The 23,057-nt window shown below is 36.2% G+C and overlaps 1 protein-coding gene across 2 annotated transcripts in view; it reads right to left on the bottom strand.

The window, feature by feature from the left end:
- The window catches only part of snx29 (sorting nexin 29), a 158,598-nt gene that overhangs the window by 28,320 nt on the left and 107,221 nt on the right, over positions 1 to 23,057 (bottom strand). For both annotated transcript variants that reach the window (XM_051123893.1, XM_051123892.1), the window contains exon 19: positions 12,412 to 12,552. In XM_051123893.1, coding sequence (XP_050979850.1) covers positions 12,412 to 12,552 — 141 coding nt within the window. The remainder of the gene's footprint in view (positions 1 to 12,411; positions 12,553 to 23,057) is intronic.

Raw genomic sequence — 23,057 nt, 5'->3', positions numbered from 1 at the left:
AACTAACGCCATTGTGCCCTTGAGTAAAGCACTTAAGACATATAGTCCCTGTGACAAGTGTACTATAATAACTGTACCTTCAGATTAAAGCATCAGCTTAATAACTACTATTGTTGTACAAATCACCTCTGCTACTTTCTGACAAGGAGTTTTTAAATGGCAATGAGTCATAATAGCAGAATAAATAAATGGTTCCATTAAACAGTCCCTAGCGCCGTGTTCTTAATACACAGAGCTGGGTTAAATGTGTGACAAGGAAGTATATTATGCTCGAAACATCAATATACTATATGCGTTTACTGCAAAACACCCAGGAAAAAGTGATACATCGCTACACTTATTTGTCTGCATATGTGGGAAAAGCAAGCAGGTATTACACGCTGATATTGTCCTGTTTTGCTGTGAGGCTATCAGCTGAGAGCAGGGACAGTGAGCACAGTGTCTGGGGAGGCTGTGCACATTATCTCTGTACTGACACCCTCTAAACAGCCAATCCCCAGACTGCAATAGGCCTCAGATAGACTCACCAAATCCCTCCATCAGCCTCTCAACCTTTGAGTGGATGAAATAAACCTACCGCACAGGCACACACACATGAAACAATAAAGTCTCTTGGACGAACACTCAAATGAGTGGAAAAGATCAATCTGGAAGCAAATACAAATGCACAGATACACACAAGAATACTGAAACTCTGTAGTGACGGGCATGGAGAACGCTTATTGTTATATTTTCCAGCCAAAGACGAGATTTTTTTCACTGTTATATGCTCAGGGACACTATTACGCATCTTTTGAATGAGACCAGAATCTCCCAAACAAACACATAGGTGAGGGACATGCAGAAACGAGCAATCTCATATGTTAGCGGTTGCAAATGAAAAATAATGCGATCGTCAACAATAAACAGCATATATATCAAAACTGCCTAATGTTACAGAGTGAAATGTCAATTCAGGAAGTGGTAAAGAACTGTAAAGCTTAGGGGGTGCTGATGGAATCTTTTGCATCTATGCTTCATCGTACTGAATGTAATCCAGATGTAGTCTTCAATAAAAATGCTATTTTCTTAGCTTTTTGTTCAAAATGTTGCTTTTTTTTCTGAAACTCATCTACATCAAAGAGCTGATTAAAAAAAAAAGAATGTTTGAAGCTTGAATAAAATGGATTTTGTTCGTTTAAAAGTAGATGCTCTGTTGTTTATTTTGATGTACTGCATGTACAACAAAATAATCTGGGGGCCATGAAAATTTTGTGAAAATAATCATAAAACACTGGAATTGGCGGAAACTTTTTTCAAAAACGATGGTGGGGAAAGAGATAAGAATATATTAATTAAATAAAATTTAATATTTGATTAAAAATTAAAAAGACGACCAAGAAAGCGACAACAATGAGGAAAATAAACAAAAAGACAAAAACAAAGACAAAGACAAAAAATAACAACATATTGCTATTATATCAGCAAGAAGAAGAATATTATACCTAAAAAAAATCAATAATCATCATCACAATTACTTAATACTTTTTTTTTACTATTATTAAACTACTTTATATAACTTACCAACACAAACATAAAATTTATATTATTTTACAGTATCATATTTAATAGGCTCATAATTATTAAATTATTATAAATATGTATTTTATTTTTACACTGTTTATTTAATATCAAATAAAAAATTATATTCTTCAAAAAATAGTTTTCACCACTGAACAAAAAAAAATTCAAAAAAGGTTATTGCAACTTTTTATTTCACAATTCTGACTTTTTCTCCGAGATATAAACTTATAAATTCAGAATTTATTTATATGGAAAATCATGAATATTTATTCCGAGTTTATGTCTTGCAATTCTGACTTTATAACTTGCAACTGAAAGTTTAAATGACACAATTCTGACTTTATTACTCAGAGTTCAGAGTTTATATCTAACAATTCTGACTTTTTCTCAGAATCGCAACTTTATTTCTCAGAACTGCGAGTTTGTTTCAAAATTCTGACTTTATTCTGAAAAAAAAAAAAAGGCAGTTTATAAGAAAAAAGTCAGAACTGTGAGATACCTTTTTTTATTTTTTATTCAGTGGCGGAAGCAGGCTTCCATAATAATAACACCTAATTATACAACTATAAACAACAGCTAGCTGAAATATTTTACCTTTAAAGGAGAAGTCCACTTCCAGAACAACAATTTACAAATAATGTACTCATCCCTTTGTCATTCAAGATGTTAATGTCTTTCTTTCTTTAGTCGTAAAGAAATTATGTTTTTTGAGGAAAACATTTCAGCATTTTTCTTCATACAATAGACTGCTATTGTGCCCCGATTTTGAACTTCCAAAATGCAGTTTAAATGCAGCTTCAAACGATGCCAAATGCGGTTGTAAACCATCCCAGCCGAGGAAGAAGGGTCTTATCTAGCAAAATGATCGATTATTTTCATTTAAAAAATGCAATTTATATACTTTTTAATGTCAAACGCTCGTGGTGTCTTACTCTGCTTGGACTGTTTTTGTTCCAGTTTATGACAATTAGGATATGTTGAAAACTCCCATTTCATGTTCTCCCTAAATTTCGAAATCATCCTATATCACTGTTTTACCTTTTTTGTTAAGAGTGTTTGATCATCTTTGCATGTACACGTTGCAAAGACTGGGTTGGTACTTCTGCAGCGATGTAGGATGATTTTGAAACGATTTTTGAAGTTGAGGGAGAAAATACGATTGGAGTTTTTCGACATATCCTTACTGTCTTGAGTCAGAATACACAGAGTTCATGGAGACAAAGACAAGACGAGCGTTTGAGATTAAAAAGTATTTAAATTGTATTTTTTAAATGAAAATTACAGATCATTTCGCTAGATAAGAACCTTCTTCCTTGGCTGGGATCGTTTACAACCGCATTTGGGATTGTTTGAAGCCTGTTACTGAAGATTGTTTCAAACTGCTTTTTGGAAGTTCAAAATCAGGGCACCATACCAGTCCATTATATCAAGAAAATGCTAAAATGTTTTCCCAAAAAAACAATTTCTTTATGACTGAAGAAAGAAAAACGTGAACATCTTGGATGGCAAGGGGGTGAGTACATTATACGTGAATCTTTGTTTTGGAAGTGGACTTCTGCCTTGAAATATGTTACTTGACATATTTCCCCAAAAAAGGTAAAAAGCATCCACAAAAAAAAACAAAGGTTTATGTTTAAAAGGTCAACAAAAGTAGACAACTGACCAAAATCCCTGTCACTCTAGCCCTGAACCACTGGACCGTCGTGGAGCTCTGAGAGTTTGACCTAAAACTATGCCAGAAACTCCACCTGTCTCAGTGTGAATACAACTACTCATCCCAGGAGTTTTTAACAGGATAACACTGGTTACTTTCCATGATCTCTCAATTACTGTCTAAGACAGCTTCCTTTAAGATTAACTCCCCTTTAAAGTTCTGAACCGTGAACAAGACTCAAAATGGAGCCTGTAAATGGGATCCTGATAAAAAACCTCAGCCATAAAAAATGTAAAAAAAAAATCAAAACACAGCTGAGGAGCTTATGAGGTGACAGTTTGACTGGAGTGCTGACAGTCGCCTCTCTTTGATGTCATCATTCTTCCTGTGGTTGGCTGGGTTCAGCGCGGCTCTGCTTGGTATTCAGGGCACATTTGACGGGTAGGCTGGGGAGCGTTTAACGTGTTTGCCCGGCAAGCCTCTGACAAATCAGCTGTTTAGGAGCTGTCAGTATGGTTGAGCAGCAAGGGGCCTGACATGGCCCAAGCAGATGGAGTCATGGACACAACAAGACACCAAATTCATATTTCATCACAGCTTCACGATAATTAGAAAAGGACTGGAATAAAGTTACAGGCTCACAGGCGGAAAAATATTATACACACCAACATAAGCTATGAGGAATCTTTTATATTTATATTTTCATGCTATTACTTTTCTAAGCAGTCAGACTTTGCCTGGTGGATGATGAAAGGGACAAAAAAAGTGTAATAATCTAGATTCTTCAACAATTCACTGGTCTGAATTTTTAAAAAAAGCATCAACCCAGAGGTACAAAACAAAGCGACAGCTGAAAGAAATTCAAGATCTTTCGACCAAATATCAGAGATGCAAGAGCAGGCCTAGTGTTGCACTGGTTTGAGCGAGGCACATGAAAGGTCTGGATGGGTAATTACACAAGCTGCTGTCTCAAGATGAATGATGAGACTAGCAATGAGAGACTCACAGATGCAGATTAGACAGGGCAAGTCCTTCATTTCATCCAGCAAGTGCAGATGATCAGGAGCACACACTTTCAAAGGGATATAAGTTTCCTCAACCGAGGCATTATTTGCATTTCCTCATCATTACTCTCGCTGAAACTGGCGGCAGAGATTTAGGCCTGAAGAGAACACAACCATGTTACACAGTTCAAAGTTAGCTTTCAGTTCAAGCATGATTAGAGGATGGACTCAAGAGAGATAATAAGAGAGAGAAAGTTTTTATATACATGTATTGTATATGCTCTTAAAGGAGAAGTCCACTTCCAAAACAAAGATTCACATGTAATGTACTCAGCCCCTTGTCATCCAAGATGTTCATGTCTTTTTTTCTTCAGTTGTAAAGAAATTATGTTTTTTGAGAAAAACATTTCTGCATTTTTCTCCATATAATGGACTGCTATGGTGCCCCGATTTTGAACTTCCAAAATGCAGTTCAAATGCAGCTTCAAACGATCCCATCCGAGGAAGAACCGATCGATTATTTTCATTTAAAAAATACAATTTAAATACTTTTTCATCTCAAACACTCATCTTGCCTTTCTTTCCATGAACTCTGTATATTCTGACTCAAGACAATTAGGGTATGTTGAAAAACTCCAATCGTATTTTCACCCTCAACTTCAAAAATCATTGAAAAATCATCCTTACATTGCTGGAGAAGTACTGACCCAGTCTTTGCAACATGAACATGCAAAGAAGATCAAACACGCTTAGCAAAAAGGTAAAACAGCGATACAGGGTGATTTCAAAGTTGAGGGAGAACATGAGATGGGAATTTTTCGACATTCCCTAACTGCCTGGACTGTTTTTTCCGGTTCATGACAGAGTAAGACAAGACGAGCGTTTGGCATTAAAAAGTATATAAATTGTATTATTTTTATTAAAATAACCGATTGTTTCGCTAGATTCAGACATCTTCTTTCTCGGCTGAGATCTTTTACAACCGCATTTGGGATTGCTTGAAGCTGCGTTTAAACTGCTTTTTGGAAATTCAAAATCGGGGGACCACAGAAGTCCATTATATGCAGAAAAATGCTGAAATGTTTTCATCTAAAAACATAATTTCTACACTATCCACTACCACTTATACACTACCATTCAAAAATACAGTAAAAACAGTAATACAGTGAAATTTTATTACAATTCAATATAACCGTTTTCTATTTGAATATATTTTTAAGTGTTATTTATTCCTGTGGTGGCATAGCTGAATTTTTAGCAGTCTACAATCTCACATGACCATTCTAATATTCTTATTTGGTGCTCAATAAAAATGTCTTATTGTTATCAATGTTGAAAGCAGTTGTGCTGTTTAATATGTTTATGGAAACTATTCATGAATTCTGTTTAAAAATGTAAATGTCTATACGTTTGATCAATATGATGCATCTTTGCTAAATAAAATAATTAATTTTACTAATGTATAAGAAATGTATCTGCAAAAAATATATTTTGAACAGAAATCATATTTTTTTCTTTTTTTTTTAGTGAAAAGTTCAAGTTAGCTCATATGAAACAATTATTGATGGTTTTTAGGAATATTTTATCTTAACAATATAAAATTAAACAGTTTACTTACCACAAACACACAAATAATTTGGAATAAAAATAAGATTATAAAATAAGACAACTATGAGATTGTCTGAATATCCATCCACCTATTTCCTCATATACAGTGGAGGTCAAAAGTTTACATACACCTTGCAGAATCTGCAAAATGTTAATTATTTTACCAAAATAAGATGGATCATACAAAATGCACATTATTTTTTATTTAGTACTGACCTGAATAAGATATTTCACATAAAAGACATTTACATATAGTTCAAAAGAGAAAATAGTAGTTGAATTTATTAAAATTACGCTTTTCAAGGGTTTATATAAGCTTGATTATTAATACAGTGTTGTTACCTGAATGATCCACAGCTGTTTTGTTTTTCCATTTGGTGATAGTTGTTCATGAGTCCCTTGTTTGTCCTGAACAGTTAAACTGCCCACTATTCTTCAGAAATGATCCTTCAAGTCCTACAAATTCTTTGGTTTTTCTGCATTTTTGTGTATTTGAAACCTTTTAAACAATGATTGTATGATTTTGAGATCCATCTTTTCACACCAAGGACAACTGAGGGACTCATATGCAACTATTACAGAAGGTTCAAATGCTCACTGATGCTCTACAACAAAAAAACGATGCATTCAGAGACAGGGGTGTAAACTTTTGAACAGAGTGAAGATGTGTACATTTTTCTTATTTTGCCTAAATATCATATTTTTCATTTAGTACTGCCCTTCAGACGCTACAGAAGATACTTACATGTTCCCCAGAAGACAAAAACAGAGTTAAATTTACCCCGATCTTCAATTTCAAAAAGTTTTCACCCCCTTGGTTCTTAATGCATCGTGTTTACTTCTGAAGCATCAGTGAGTGTTTGAACCTTCTGTAACAGCTGCATATGAGTCCCTCAGTTGTCCTCAGTGTGAAAAGATGATTTCAAAATCATACAGTCATTGTTGGAAAGGGTTCAAATACACAAAAATGCTGAAAAACAAAAGAATTTGTGGGATCTGAAGGATTTGTCTGAAGAACAGCAGGCAGTTTAACTGTTCAGGACAAACAAGAAACTCATGAACAACTATCAGTAAAAAGACAAAAAAAAAAAAAAAAAATCATATTATTCAGATCATCAGATCAAATCATTCAGATTATAATTATTTTCTCTTGTGGACTATATGCAAATGTATTTTATGTGAACTATCTTATTGAGGTCAGTACTAAATAAAAAATAACATGCATTTTGTATGATCCCTCTTATTTTAGTAAAATAATGTAACATTTTGTAGATTCTGCAAGGTGTATGTAAACTTTTGACTTTAATTGTATGTATATATACAAACCAAAATATATTTATCATGGCCACAAATTAATAACTCATTCCCTCGTTTTAAAAAAATTGTGGCCATATTGTACTTATTCGTTATCTCAATTTAACACAATCAAAATGAGGCAACAAATTAGTATGACCACAATTTGCTAAAATGAGAAAACAAATTAATTCAACATGGCCACGATTTACTAAAATAAGGGAACAAAGTAATAAGCTGTGGGAATGAATTTCCTAATTCATAGCCATGATTGAACTAAAACAAGTGAATGAATTCCTAATTTGTGGAAACGACAAATATATTTCATGTGCAGGCTTTGTATTTTTAAGAAGGAGCCACTCAATAAATTTGAAGTACCCTGCTAACCTTCGATTTATCCACCCAAATGGATCCAGGATGAATGATTCTACAGGCACTTTTAGAATACCCTCAAAAACTCGGTTCAAAGCTCAGGGCTGCGGAAGATCAGATATCATACGTGCACACGTGTGCAATGACACGTATCGCAAGGAAAATGAACGGAGCCCCTTTTTAACAAACCACCACTGAGCTCCAGCAAAATAATAACAGAATTAACGATTACATGACAGCTAATCTCAACGGGCCGATGATTACCAACAAAAGCCCTGTCGCCATCAAAACCCTCCACAGTTGCAGCCATTTCAACTTTAAAAGCCTGCTCTCGACGCACCCTTTTCTCCCTGCTTTCTTGTTCTAACTGAGCCCTGAGGGTTTCCACACTCCAGTTGAATTTGCATGTCAAAGTTTCAGCAAAAACTTCAGCGGAAGGCAGTTAGCAGCTCGAGAACTGAGAACAGAGAGGCTCCTTCTGCCCCGTGTTCGTATGTGCGCAGCTTCTGCACGAAACCCGCTTCCCTGAGAGGTCAGGAACTTATCACTGAGCAGAGCGAGTATCTCGAGGACAGATGCAGACATGTCTCCTAATTGACAATTGCTCAGCTGTTTTCCACTCCTTGGTGATATGTTAAGAGCAAGATGGCAAAATGTGGCGCGGGGTTAAAAATAACCCCGTTTTTGAAGTCCAGACCAACAACCGACTGCTGGTAGTGCAAAACTAATGTGCTCAGAGCAGGTACAAAGCGTGCTGTCTTCACGCCAGCCCTGGGGTTGATTGACTCTTTTGATTGGCCGTCCTTGAGGTGGGACGCAGGCTGGCAGTGCCTGTCTGGGTCCCGGTAAATCAGGTCTGTCTTTCACGCTCTAAAAAGTCTACCTTTGAAGGGCCGCGCGGGGGCCGGTGGCTCTGCCTGGCACGCTCTCAAAAATCACAGGCAGCGAGAGGAAGCGGTGCCACAAGCCAATTACCTGCCCATGGGTGAACAGAGTGGGGGAAAAGGGAGGAAAATGAAAAGACAGGTAGGGAATCAGGAGTGCTGTCAGAGTGGACTATCCTCATTAGTGCATACAGTGCTGCCCCACTGATGATGCTGATAGGCACTGGGGCAGAGGGCAGGACCACATGACATAGCAATCTTGCCCTTATACTCACTGCATAGCAGCCTTGTAGATGAAAAGCTAGGAAAAATGTGTCAACACCTCCAAAGTGGCAAAATCAGTGGTGATAGAACTGGAGTTGGCCACCAAAACTCCACATATCAGTACAGCGCAGGGTCAAAAACGAGTGCTTGGTACCTAAAATAAACCAAATTTCAAGAAAAGAGGGCAAAGAATAACCCTGCCAAATAAACTAAATCTATTACAGCAGTTGTGATTAAAGTGAAATGTGAAAATGACTGACAAGTGTCAACCACGTTTACATTACGCTTTGATCTGTTGCAATAGATTTCCTTTTACACATTTTTGGCTGCGCTGAGTATTATAACCAATAATTTTGCTGTGTAGACACCTTCACTGATTAGGATGGGATTTTTTGCAACAGTCCAACTCACACTAGAATGAAGTCATGGACTATTTTAGTGATGGGGAATGTTTTTTGCCCACTTTCTGTATATAATTTAATCCCAGTTTGAACAAACATTTTGTTTTAACCAATAATCAATGTGAACCAATGTGTTAAAATTATACAAGACTACAGAACGTGACTAAACATATTAATTTGCGAGTGATATTTTTGCAAAGATTGCCATTCTGTATGTTATGGTCTTTGACCAGCAACATGACCAGCTAAGGACCAGCATAAACCAGCTAAGGACCATCTTAAACCAGCATCAAAACCTACCTAACCAGCATCCAAGCATCAAAACATACCTACCAGCAAATGCTGTTTTTTCACCAGGGAACATTATATCGAACATTTATTGAACTTGTGTTATCGTTCATTGATTAAATTTATATCACACGATAATTATCATTAACAGCCTTGTAAAGATGGCTTTTGTTGATGCTGACAAATAATACTGGTCTGTATTCTGTAGTATTCTTCCATTGTCTTCATTTGTAAGTTACTTTGGATAAAAGTGTCTACTAAATGACTAAATGCTAAATCAGTAAGCCCCACCCCCCCCCTTAGTTACTGTTGCTCACTCGAACAAACAAACGGAGAAGCCAACTGTCTTACAATGACAGCTGTTGATGTGAAAGCCTTGTCCCAAGATGTTTTTGATCAATTTTGTACACAGAAGGATCACCTCTCATTGAGGAGCATTCAAGTGGGACTTTAACATGCCATGGAGGGATATATAAAAGTTTTTAAAATAAATAAGTTGTTTAAAAAGATTAATTTGGAAGCGAGGGTTTACAGTTCGCAATGCAAGTGGGAGTACGTTGAACGTTGAATAACAAGATAAATTCGAAATTCCATTGCCTATCCTCTCAGGATACCTGGAATCAGTGTTACAATTACCCCAGGCACATTGTTTTAACATTTTTGTAGAATAAACAAAATCAAACCGATAAAAGCGCTGGATTTTCCAATGTTTCTCTATGGGTTCTGGTCCCTGTGCAATTGATATTGAACTGCCATTGGCTCATCTGCCATTGGAGGGGAGGGGCTTACCGATAGGTCAATTGTCATGTAATGTAAACATGTGTCTTAAAAGAATACACAGGTATATTTAATAAGGCATTTTCCCCCTGGAAATTATAAATATTGCCTCTTAATGAAAAAGTTGTTTTCTGACCCTGGTACAGCCTGATTTGTTGCGTGGCTCAGTCAGATCAGTCAGAGAACACTCTGTCCAGCAAGTGCTGAAGAAGTAGCTCAAAATACTAGATTACAGCATTGCGACGACTTCTGCAGGTTTCAAAACATCAGTATGCACTCTTATTATTGCAAAACTACCTTACTTCACAAAAATTGTGAGGGTGACACAGGGGGCCCAGCCACTAACAGTAATGTCATGCATGCTGGTTTAGTAGCAGGTGGTGATGGTGGCATTGGATGGAAAGTGCTTTTTGGGAGGGCTCTGGGTCTCTTTTTAGCAACATTCTCTTTATTTTGCCTTTTTGTGCTCTGCTGGCATGTTTTCCTCTCATATTTTTGGATTACTGTCATTTAAAAAGTTTAAATGTTACGGCCTACAAACTTTTGCTTTCTGGCGGCTGTGCACAGAATCAGCAATCAACTTTTGATTGCGTGATACATTGTTTCCCACAACTGTGAATCCTTTGAAAATACATTTATGTCAGATTACAAGTTGGTAGATGCACCTTGTCATGCTGCTTTGGATGCAGTTTTCTTTGCAGTACAGTGTCATGCTAAATTCTGAATTTAAGAAATGGATTCACAAGCGTGAATCTAGATTTCAACTTTCACACAAGGCTTTGTCTAGTTAACATTCAAAGTACAGTTTTAAAAATAAAGATGCTTTAAAGGGTTCTTCACAGCAATTCCATAGAAGAACCATTTTTGGTTCCACAAAGAACCATTGAGTCAAAGGTTCTTTAAAGAACCATCTCTTTTTTTATCTTTTTACGATCTGAAGAACCTTTCACCACAAAGAAGCTTTTGTGAAACAGAAAGGTTCTTCAGATGTTAAAGGTTCTTTATGCAACCATTTAGATTTAAAGCACCTTTATTTTTAAGAGTGTATGTCATTAATAGTACACTGACCAAAATTATAAATGCAACACTTTGAACTGAATGTTCATTTCTCTACCATAAGCTGTTCCCAAAGGTGTTTCAGAGAATTTGGCAGTACATCCAACCGGCCTCACAACCGCAGACCACGTGTAACCACACCAGCCCAGGACCTCTGCATCCAGCATCTTCACCTCCAAGATCGTCTGAGACCAGCCACCCAGACAGCTGTTGCAACAATCGGTTTGCATAACCAAAGAATTTCTGCACAAACTGTCAGTAACCATCTCAGGGAAGCTCATCTGCATGCTTGTCATCCTCATCTGGGTCTCGACCTGACTCCAGTTTGTCGTCGTAACCGACTTGAGTGGGCAAATGCTCACATTCGATGGCGTCTGCCACTTTGGAGAGGTGTTCTCTTCACAGATGAATCCCGGTTTTCACTGTACAAGGCAGATGGCATACAGCGTGTATGGCGTTGTGTGGGTGAGCGGTTGTTGTGCCATTCATCCACGACCAACATTCCACAGGCCAATCAACAACCTGATCAACTCTATGCGAAGGAGATGTGTTGCACTGCGTGAGGCAAAAGGTGGTCACACCAGATACTCACTGATTTTCGGACCCCCCCAATGCAGTAAAACTGCACATTTTAGAGTGGCCTTTTATTGTGGCCAGCCTAAGGCACACCTGTGCAACAATCATGCTGTCTAATCAGCATCTTGACATGTCACACCTGTGAGGTGGATGGACTTCTCCTCGGCAAAGGAGAAGTGCTCACTAACACAGATTTAGACAGATTAGTGAACAAAATTTAAGAGAAATAGGCCTTTTGTGTACATAGAAAAAAATCTTCGAGTTCAGCTCATGAAAAATGGGGGCAAAAACAAAAGTGTTGTGTTTATAATTTTGGTCAGTGTAATTACAGAAATTTCTATTAAATTGAATCCTTTTTTAATGTTTCTCTTTTTTCACCTCAATTCAGCTAAAATTCAAGAATTCTCAATTTAACTTTGAAAGGTGCATAGAAAATAAATATATAAAACAATAAAGTAAATATATCAAAGATAAAAACACAATTTAAATCAATTAAAGTGATTAAATGAATGATAATATAAAATAACTCAATTAACGTTTGCATATTTAAATAGTTACCCATTTAATCTACTAATCTGCCTACTAATCCTGTATTTTCAGGTGAGTCAAGCAATAGAAAGACAAGCGAAAAAAGGAAACCTGCCATTATAGAGAAAACCTGCAGTACATACCTTGTTGCCAATGGCTTTTTTAGGTGGGAAATTGAACGTGTCGACTTGTGGGAATTGTGGCCGCAGGTAATTGTGCAGCGTCCTGAACTCAGCATAGCGCCGATACACATTCCACTCATTGTCCAGGATTCTAATGTACACCTGAAAGAAATAAAATGCATAAAATGTCACGGGTTACGGTGATGAGTATCAGATGTGTCATTTTGCTCTTGTTAGTCTCATTATTATTTGCATCTGCTATAAACCAGCTCTCCTGTGGTGCCGAAGCCAGATAGACACAAGGGACTGTATCTAAAAGTGCACTGCAGGGACAACAACACAAGGATGAGGAAGGAGATAGAAGGAAAGGGATGCTATTTTCACGCCTCGCTTTCTCCTTCAAAGCAGGACAGAGGAGCCTGGCTCGAATTACCCAAGCAAGACCTCTGATCACAGCAAAGTGGCACGCTTAAGTCTCTTGAACAGACAGCAGCGAGTCCACTGGGGATGCGGAGCAGAGAGTGTGCACGCCTGGCTTTAGTAACAGGAACTTATGAGAGGTTAGACTCTTCTGGCATGTTAACACCTGCAAGGCCACGATGACAGTGTCAAACCCAGGCTGTTTTGAGACTACTGGTGTCACAGCGTCAGTGCAATCACAACCCGAAAAAAAAACATGCAAATTGCCTTAAAAAGTTCAGCGTTCTACATTGCAAAATTTCAACTGATGAAAGTATACTGTCATTGGGGATGGTGATTTTTTTATTTTCAAATCTTTAATGCTCACCGAGGCTGTTTACTTGATCAAAAATACAGACATTACAATTTGAAATTTTTCTATTTAAATACATTTTAAAAACTAATTTATTCTTGTGATATCAAAGCTGAATTTTCAGCATCCATTACTTTAGTCTTCAGTGTCACATGATCCTTCAGAAATAATTCTAAAATGCTAACTTGGTGCTCAAGAAACATTTCTTACACTTATCAATGTTGAAATCATTTGCTCTGCTTAATAGTTTTGTGGAAAAAGTGATATCAGGATTCTTTGATGAATAGAAAGTTCAAAAGAACAGCATTTATTTGAAACGGAAATCTTTTTAAAATTATAAATGCTTTCACTGTCCCTTTTGAACAATTTAATGAGTCCTTTCTGAATAAAAGTATGAATTAGTAATAAAGTGTGTATATATATCAAAGAAGGTAACTTCTGAAACAGCATGTTAATTAATAAACCTTTTCATATAAACTACAAACAAGATTTTATGTTACATGAATTTTAAATTGTTTGCATCTGACCACACATAACCAAATATGGTGATAAAAAACATCTCTTGTGATCCATGATCCAGAACAATAACAAAAGGGTACCCACTTTTTCCCATAGTGCACTGGGAGAACAGACGTGTGAAAAGCGGAATGACTGTAAAAATCACATTAGAAGGACTTGGGTGGTGAAGATGAGAGTGAGCAGAATAACAAATAAGGCTTAGTCACAAGCAGCAGGCCATTACAGTTTCACTCATAGCCATTATCTTTAATAGCCCGTGCTCCGTTTGAGTTCAGTCTGGTTTGGCGCGTTCATGAATATAGGTTGTTGATGCTTTATAAAGTTTAATTTAATTCTCTTTACAAATTAGCTCGATAGCAACTGCTTTATGCAAATCTTATTTATGATTAAACCCTGAAATTCTCAAAACAAATTAATCAGAGGGATATTTCAAAGAAGCCGCCACAATCACATTAAGACACAGAGTGATGAACACACACACTGAACCGCACAAACACACACACAAGAGAGGTTTTATGGCCTTAACTAAAGGAAATCAAAATGACAAACTGACGGTGTATTAAAGCTATCATAATCCCATAGAGGCGGTCTCATTAGCATACATATTTATGGCAACAAATCATCCTCTAAAGAGCAATCACTTCCCCCTCAATAATCACAAATTAATACCACGAAAAAGTGTTTGAGGAAATCCAGCTCACTTAAAACTCTTTCGTGACAAAAATAAAACCAACCTCAATTAAAATGAAAGCTTATGGCAGCATGTCAAGAAATTCTGGATTTAGCCCAATCAAACAAAACAACATTCTCAAAAAAACTAAGCAAATTTCCCTGTAGTTCATTCTCAATAGCTATTAACCATTAAACATTACAACCTAGATTTTAATTTGTGTTAAGAAACTCTCCGTCATGATGCTCAAGTGTTTCTAGACAGTTGCTAAGGTATTCCGAGTGGTTGCAGCACATTGTTATGCACAGGGTGCAATTTGTGAAAAAAGCAGAGGGGGGGATGCTTTTGAAAATTTTTCTTTCTCCATAGGCGGAGGTTGATCCAACTCCAGTCTAGGGCTGCACGATAAATTGCAATGAAATCGCAATTGCGATTAATCAAAAGCTGCGATTGTCATGCGTATCTTTCAGTGAAGCACGGTTCTGTGATCAGCACTAAATCTCCATCTGAAGGCCAGAGGGCGCTCTCGCGCAGAAACTCCAAATACGCCCGAAGGAGACACCCAGGAAATCACGATCGCTGCAGCTGTATAAATAGGAGATTAAACAGCTTTCATCGATTCAACGTGACTAATAAACACACGACTACGACAATGTACAGTATATAATAACGCAATGCCTTTATCACTGCTTAGAATACAATGAACACTATGCGTGCCTTATTCTATATAAAAAGCCACATAATCTCACCGAAGGATTCATTTCAAACACCCGATTGATGTTATGAAGTGACTTTGGAGTAAAAACGTTATTAAATGTGGTATTTTCACATGATTTCAGATGTAGCAACATTTCTACACTGAGCTGTAGCTCACTGAGAAGCTACGCAAATAGCTGTCATTATCGCAAACCATTTTCTTTCAATTTAATAATTGCACGAATAAATGGTCTGTGATAATGAATGTAATATAGCGTAGCTTTTCAGTGAACTACGGCTCTGTGTAGTAAATGCTGCTCCATCTGAAAGCACCTGCTGGAGATTTACTACTGATGAAAAAATGTGCATGACAATCGCCTTCGATTAATCATGCAGCCCTTAAGGCTATAGCCTAAGTAACCTAATGTTAGTGTAATCTGTTAAAAACGCACATTATAAACCCATCTTTTTTGGCAAGAACCACATAATGAGTGTCATGTCATGAAATGTTTTTAAAAAAATTGTGGCAGTCTGGGAATTCAATCTGCTGAAGACATGAATACTTAGAGACTAGCAAAATGAACTTCATTGTTGTTTAGTCTTAGTACAAGCAAGGCGTGAAGGTTGGTCGATGTGGTATTAGTCCTGCCCCTCCTCCACTGTGATTGGTTAGATGACCAAAAAGTGACAGTGATGAGTGCTGCGTTTCACCCGTTGACCATTCTTTAACTCTCGGTTCTGGAAAAAACGCAGAGAGCTGCAAAATAAACGCTCAGCACCTTGTCACGCTCCTATCGTTTAAAAAAAAAACACGGCACTCCCACGGAAAATAATTGAAAAAATATGCTAGCCTCGGGAAAAAACACTTTGGTGGACACACGGCTTTAGCACACTGCTAAAGTGTTCTGATAAGAACATTACTAGTGTTCTGAGTGGTTGTTCAGATGTTGGTGGTTTTATCACACTAATAAAGTGTTTTGGTTGTGATGTGTTTTAAATGGTTGCTAAATGATTTTAAATCGCTCCATTCACACCAAGAGCGATAAGGCTAACTACAAATATAACGATAACTATATTTGCATCCACACCAATGGACAATATTGTAAGTTTACTTTAGGTGGCTGCTTGTCTGCTGCTTTAAATTCTCATTACAACTGGAAGAAAAAAAAAGGTTCTGTTCTTACCTGTAAAAGTTTATCTAGTTTATTCAGGAATTAAAATTTAGACAGTTTTTTACAACCAGATAGGACACGTATGTCTGCAAGATGTCTGTTAAAGATCACTTGATCTGGAAAGCATGTGCTTGTACAAACATCTGACAGGCGTCTGTAAGATGTCAGTTTTACATACATTCTAAATCATAAACATCTTAAAGACATCTAATAGATGTTTATTTGACATCTGATTGGAGACGTTCTATAGACATATTGCAGATGAGCACACACTATAAAAGATACGTCTTGTAGATATAAATGCAGACGTCAAATAGATGTCTCCATGATGTTACGTGTGCTATCAGGGCAATGTTCCCAGATAGCACACGTATGTCTGCAAGATGTCTGTTACAAATCACTTGATCTGGAAAGCATCTGCTGTGTACAAACATCTGACAGACGTCTGTAAGATGTCAGTTTTACATACATTCTAAATCATAAACATCTTAAAGACAACTAATAGACGTCTGATTGGAGACATTTTATAGACAAATTGCAGATGAGCAAACAATACGTTTTGTAGATGTAAATGCAGACACCAAATAGATGTCTCCATGATGTACGTGTGCCATCAGGGTTGTTGCATCTTGAAATTCATTAATTGTCATTGTGAGTGACAACATAGACCGTTCCAAGTTGCCGGACACGTCAAGGAATGTGACGGGTGGTCAAATGTGGCATCTATCTACAGTATGCATAACTATGTATGGATGCTAGGGTGTTTTAAGGGATTTTAGCACACTGCTAAAGTGTTCTAATTAGTGTTAGCATATTGCTAACTGGTTTCCTAGGGTTTTTCAACAATGTTCTGAGTGGTTTTCAGATCAGTGTTAGTACATTACTTAGTGGTTGCTATATGGTGTTTTAGGTTATCACTATGTGGTATGTAAAGTGTTCTGATTGGTCTTAGCATACTTCTAAGGTGTTCTGATTGGTGTTAGTACACATTGCTAAACAGTTGCTAGTGAGTTCTAAGGGGTTGCTATGTGGTTAAGATGTTCTGAGTGGTTTTAGCAGACATCAGTTGTTCTGATTAATGTTACTATATTGCCATGCATGTCTTTATGCTGAAATACACAAAAAATTGGTTGTCTTTTCAAATCATGTGTCATTATATTTATTGAGTTGGCTTGTGTCGATGCTCCTTAGATTTTGCAGTGCATTGTGGGATTTTTCAAGAAGCGAATGTTCTCAATGGTGTTATAGCACATTGCTTTACATTTGCAAGTCGTTGCTATATGGTTTGGTTAACCTCAAACTGTACTGTACCATTCAAAAGGTAATATCAAGTAAATAGGAAGTATGGGGAAATTAAAAACAACTACATTAATCAGCTCTAATTAATATAGTACTGTAATAGCACTGTGGATAATTCATAACAATCTGCATGTGTCACTGGGGCACACCAAGTCACTGGTCTATTCATTTGGACATTACTGCAGTATGTACTGCAGATGTGTATTACTTCCACTATGGGCAGTATAATGGAAAAGACATTTATCTTTTTTTGAGAAACAATGAAAGGAGAAAGAAAAGAGCAGCCAGTTTATGATTCACACTAAAAGCAAATGTCAGCCTGGGGGAGGATGCTAATATTTAGCCCAGATATAAAAGCATTTACAATATCTCATTATATCCACATTGAGAGAAGAAGTGTTCCTTATGGAGAGACGACAAGACGCCGAGAAAAGGCATTTTGTGGTGATTTACAACTTGCGCACACACACATAAACACTCGTCTTTGTTCCAGCTCACACACTTCACTCCATATTCGTCAGTGCTGTAGCAGCGGGCAAGCATGCAATCTTGTCTAAAGATGAAATGCAGGGAATTAATGTCGGTTTGGCAGCATGTCTAATTGGAGATGCCCAGCTGTGGTAAAAGCTGTGGTTTGACCCCTTCTATTTCGGGTGGAAGCATATAAGGAGACCTCCTCCTCATCTCACGGAGCGAGCAGCACCCTCTTTCTACCTACAGAGACTCCACACATACTCTTTACTGAGCTATTCAGCTTAACTACAGCTGTCAGTGCACAAATCACTGGCTGCCGGAGTGCCGAGGTCTCTTCCTGCTGAGGGCTCCCCGGAGAGATTTGTCTTTTAGTCGATCCTAGAATTATGTGCATTATTCTAATTTGCCCACTAAGGGATATTTTGAGCAAAATGGAAATGCACAAACGACCCGCAGGGTTCATTTCACCCATTTTCCGTCAACAAGCTTCAAACTTGCCATTCATGAAGCTCCTCTCACTGGCGTCTACCCACATCTAACTGATAGCGATGCATTATCGTCGGAGCAAATGTGCTGTTGTATATAATATTAGATTGGCTGTGAATCGCCCACAGGCAAGAGCTTCAGGGTGGGACAACAAGAAGTACTGGGAGACCCACTAAGGTTTTTGACAACAGCAACAGATATTTAGTACAACTTTGAGAATGCGAGTGTGTGTATAGTAGTAAATGATTACTTAATTTTCATTTTTGGGTGAACTATCTCTTTAACATCATTTATTTTACATGAAATATAACCAGTTATTTAGGTAATTTATACTACTCCAAAAAATAAATAAATAAATAAATAAATACAATACCTCCTAAGAAAGTCAAAAAAGGATCAACTGTCACAAAGATATTCAAAGATATCCTTACATTTTAAACTATGAGCAGAACAAATTTATTATGAATTATTGTTTGAAAAAAATGACTGCAAAATATTTTAAAAAATTTAATAAATACACCTTGTAGAATCTGCAAAATATTAGTGTTTATCAAAATGTTAAATGTTATTACTGACCTGAATAAGATATTTAATATGAAAGATGCTTACATATAGCCCACAAGAGAAAATAATAGCTGCATATATAAAAATGACACAGTTTACATACAAACAGTAAGCTTAATTCTTAATACTGTGTTGTTACCTGAATGATTCACAGCTGTGTTTTAGGTTTTTTTTTGTTGTTGTTGTTGCTGTTGTTGTTTTTTTTTTGGTGATAGTTGTTCATGAGTCCCTTGTTTGTCCTGAACAGTAAAACTGCCCACTGTTGTTCTTCTCCTAAAAAAAAAAATCTTTCAGGTCCCACAAATTCTTTGGGTTTTTAGCATTTTTGTGTATTTGAACCCTTTCCAACAATAACTGTACAATTTTGAGACTCACCTCTTCACACTGATGACAACTAAGGGACTCAAATGCAACTCTTATAGGAGGTTCAAATGCTCATTGATGCTCCAAAAGGAAAAACGATGCATTAAGAGCCAGGAGTGTAAACTTTTGAACACAATGAAGACATATACATTTTTTCTTATTTTGCCTAAATACCATATTTTTGCCCTTCAGAAGCTACAGAAGATCCTTACATGTTTCCCAGATGACAAAATAAGTTACATTTACCCTGATCGCCAAATTCAAAAAGTTTTGAAGAGTCCCTCAATTGTTCTCAGTGTGAAAAGATGGATCCCAAAATCATACAGTCACTGTTGGAAAGGGTTCAAATACACAAAAACGCTTAAAAACCAAAGAATTTGTGGGACCTGAAGGATTTTACTGGGAAATTTAACTGTTCAGGACAAACAAGGGACTCATTAAGAACTATCACTAAAATAAATAAAAATTTCCTTACGACTGAAGAAAGAAAGACATAAACACCTTGGATGACAAGGGGGTAAGCAAGTTATCTGTACATTTTTGTTCTGGAAGTGAACTTCTTAAAGAATCAAGTGTATGTAAACTTTTGAACGGGGTCATTTTTTATAAATTCGCTTGTGGACTATATGTAAAAGAATTTTTTTATATGAAATATCTTATTCCGGTCAATAATAATTAAAAAACAACATGCATTTTGTATGATTCAACATGAATAGAAGTTATTTAATGAACTGGAACAGCTTGACAGCAGTTTTCTTCCCAGAGATTCCCACAGATTCCCACTGACTGACCTGACATTGAATAAAAAATACTGTATACTGTTCTTATCCTATATAAAACAATAGTGTGCATTTTTGTTATCTAAAATGAAAAAGCTTCAAATTGTTGACTGGCACAGCACTATGTCAAAAACAACTCAGTGAATGGGTTAATGTATAAAAACCTAACAAGCCGGTTTAAAATAACTCAGCATGTGTTCTGTCTAACATTCACCCAGTGCTGGGATGCCAAATAACCCAGAAAAAGTTGTTTTTAATCCAGTATATTTAAGTGTAATTGTATTTAGGGTACATAAAATGCAATTAATTTTAAAAAAGGCACAAACGTAATGCCCACCACTGTTATTCTCATCACAATGTTATTAAACACATCATGTGATAATCTAAATGCTAAAAATTACATTGTCTTTTTCATTACTAAAGATGGCATCTATCCTGAGACTCACCCACTTTTGGACACTCTCAGTAGACAAATTAAATAAAATGGTGAGAGCGTGAAAAGTGCATTTTAAGAAGGTATCTAAAAGTCCAACAGAGCCCACACTGGAGGACCGGAACTATCTGTTCATATTATATTACACAAAACTGAATTTTGATGGCGTGTCCAAAACCAGGTTACACTGAGTAGTGGATCTTAAATAACTCCATTCACAAGTAAAATTTAATTATTCAGTTTTGAGCCCTAATTCTGGAAAGCACACTCATCATGGTACACGGCCCTACAATTTGACACCCACCCCCAAGTTCACTCTACACTCCAGCTCTACCGAGACAAAACATTTGCCAAATTAGGCAGAAAATAGAATCCATTTGGAAGATTGCTGTGCCAGAGTCATGGTGTAAAAGGAATGACAGAGCCAGAGAGAGAAATGAAGAGAGGAAGGAAAAGAGGAGACGGAGCAATAAGGAGGAGTGAGAAGAGTTTTTCATTAGGAACATTCAGCCGCAACATCTGTCACCTGTGTGCAGAGTGCAAGCAGGTGTGTGTGCGCATGTCATGTTCAAAGCGTAACCATTATCCTTCCAGATGACATTTAAGAACCTCAAAATACAAGTAAAATCCAGTAAGCACTTGTGGTAAAGCATGGTTGCATGCATGAATGGTCAAATTCGCTTAGCTTTAATAAGCTCTCTGCAATCGAACAGGAAAACAGTCTTGAAGAAACAAAGCACAAATACAGCAGCTAAAAAAACACCACTGAATCAGTATAAGACAGCATTGAATCATTATGTTATTACACCTACTGTAATAATGAACTCATTCAAAAGTTTGGGGTCAGTAACTTTTTTTAACATAACATAAATTAGTAAAAACATCTGTAATGTTACAAAAGATTTCTATTTCAAATAAATGTTCTTCTTTTTAACTTTTTATTAATCAAAGAGTTCTGAAAATGTGGAAGCCCATTTCTGCCACTGAATAAAACATTTTTTAAAAAAGTAATTGTGAATTTTATCTCACAATTCTGACATTTTTTCTCAGAAATGTGTGATACAAACTCGCAATTCTGACTTTTTCCTCAGAATTGTGAGATGTAAACTCACAATTGCGAGATATAAAGTCAGAATTGCAGAATATAAACTCACAAATCTGAGACAATATGAGTCTGAGGCTTTTTTCACCTCAGAACTGGACTTCATAACTCACAATTCTGAGAAAAAAGTTAGAATTGCAAAATACAAACACAATTCTGAGGAGAAAAAAGTCAATTCTGAAGTTTATATTCTGCAATTCTGACATTATATCTTGCAACTCTGACTTTATCTCGGACTTTATCACATAATTCTGAGAAAAAAAGTCAGAATTGCCTGTTTATATTTTGCAATTCTGACTTAATTTCTAAGAAAGAAGACAGAATTTCTTGTAGTTCTGACTTCATTATTCATAGTTGTGAGTTTATATCAAAATTCGGAGTAAAAAAAGTCAGAATTTCTTGTAATTCTGACTTTATTATTCAAAGTTGTGAGTTCATGGCAATATTCTGAGTAAAAAAAAAGTCAGAATTACCTGTTTATATCTCGTAATTCTGTATTCATTTCTGAGAAAAATCTGAATTTCTTGTAATTCTGGCTTTATTATTCATAGTTGTGAGTTAATATCAAAATTCTAAGCAAAAAAGTCAGAATTGCCTGTTTATATCTCGTAATTCTGACTTCATTTCTGAGAAAAATCTGAATTTCTTGTAATTCTGATGTTATTATTCATAGTTGTGAGTTTATATTAAAATTTGGAGTAAAAAAAGAATTTCTTGTAATTGCCTGTTTTTCAAAATATAAAAAAGTCAGAATTGCCTGTTTATATCTCGTAATTCTGACTTCATTTCTGAGAAAAATCTGAATTTCTTGTAATTCTGATTTTATTATTCATAGCTGTGAGTTAACATCAAAATTCGGAGTAAAAAAGTCAGAATTTCTTGTAATTCTGACTTTATTATTCATAGTTGTGAGTTTATATCACAATTCGGAGTACAAAAGTCAGAATTGCACATTTGTATCACACAATTCTTTGAAAAAAAATAATAATTGCGAGATATAAACTTGTAATTGTGAGAAAAAAGTCTAAGATAAAAATGTCGCAATTACCTTTTTTAAAATTGTTTATTCAGCGGCGGAAATGGGCTTCCATAGAAAAAAATTTATCACTCTTTCCAACAAAAATATTAAGCAGAGAAACAGTTTTCAACATTGATTATAATAAAAAATGTTTCATGAGCAGCAAATATTAGAATGATTTCTGAAGGATCATGTGACACAGAAGACTAGAGAAATGATGCAGAGAAAATTCAGATTTAATGAAATCAATTTCATTCAAATAGAAAACAGTTTTAAATTGTATTAATATTTCATAATATTACTGCTCTTACTGTATTTTT

The sequence above is a fragment of the Labeo rohita genome, chromosome 12, assembly GCF_022985175.1.
Source record: "Labeo rohita strain BAU-BD-2019 chromosome 12, IGBB_LRoh.1.0, whole genome shotgun sequence".
Classification (NCBI taxonomy): Eukaryota; Metazoa; Chordata; class Actinopteri; order Cypriniformes; family Cyprinidae; genus Labeo; species Labeo rohita.
This window is presented reverse-complemented; position numbering and strand designations above follow the sequence as displayed.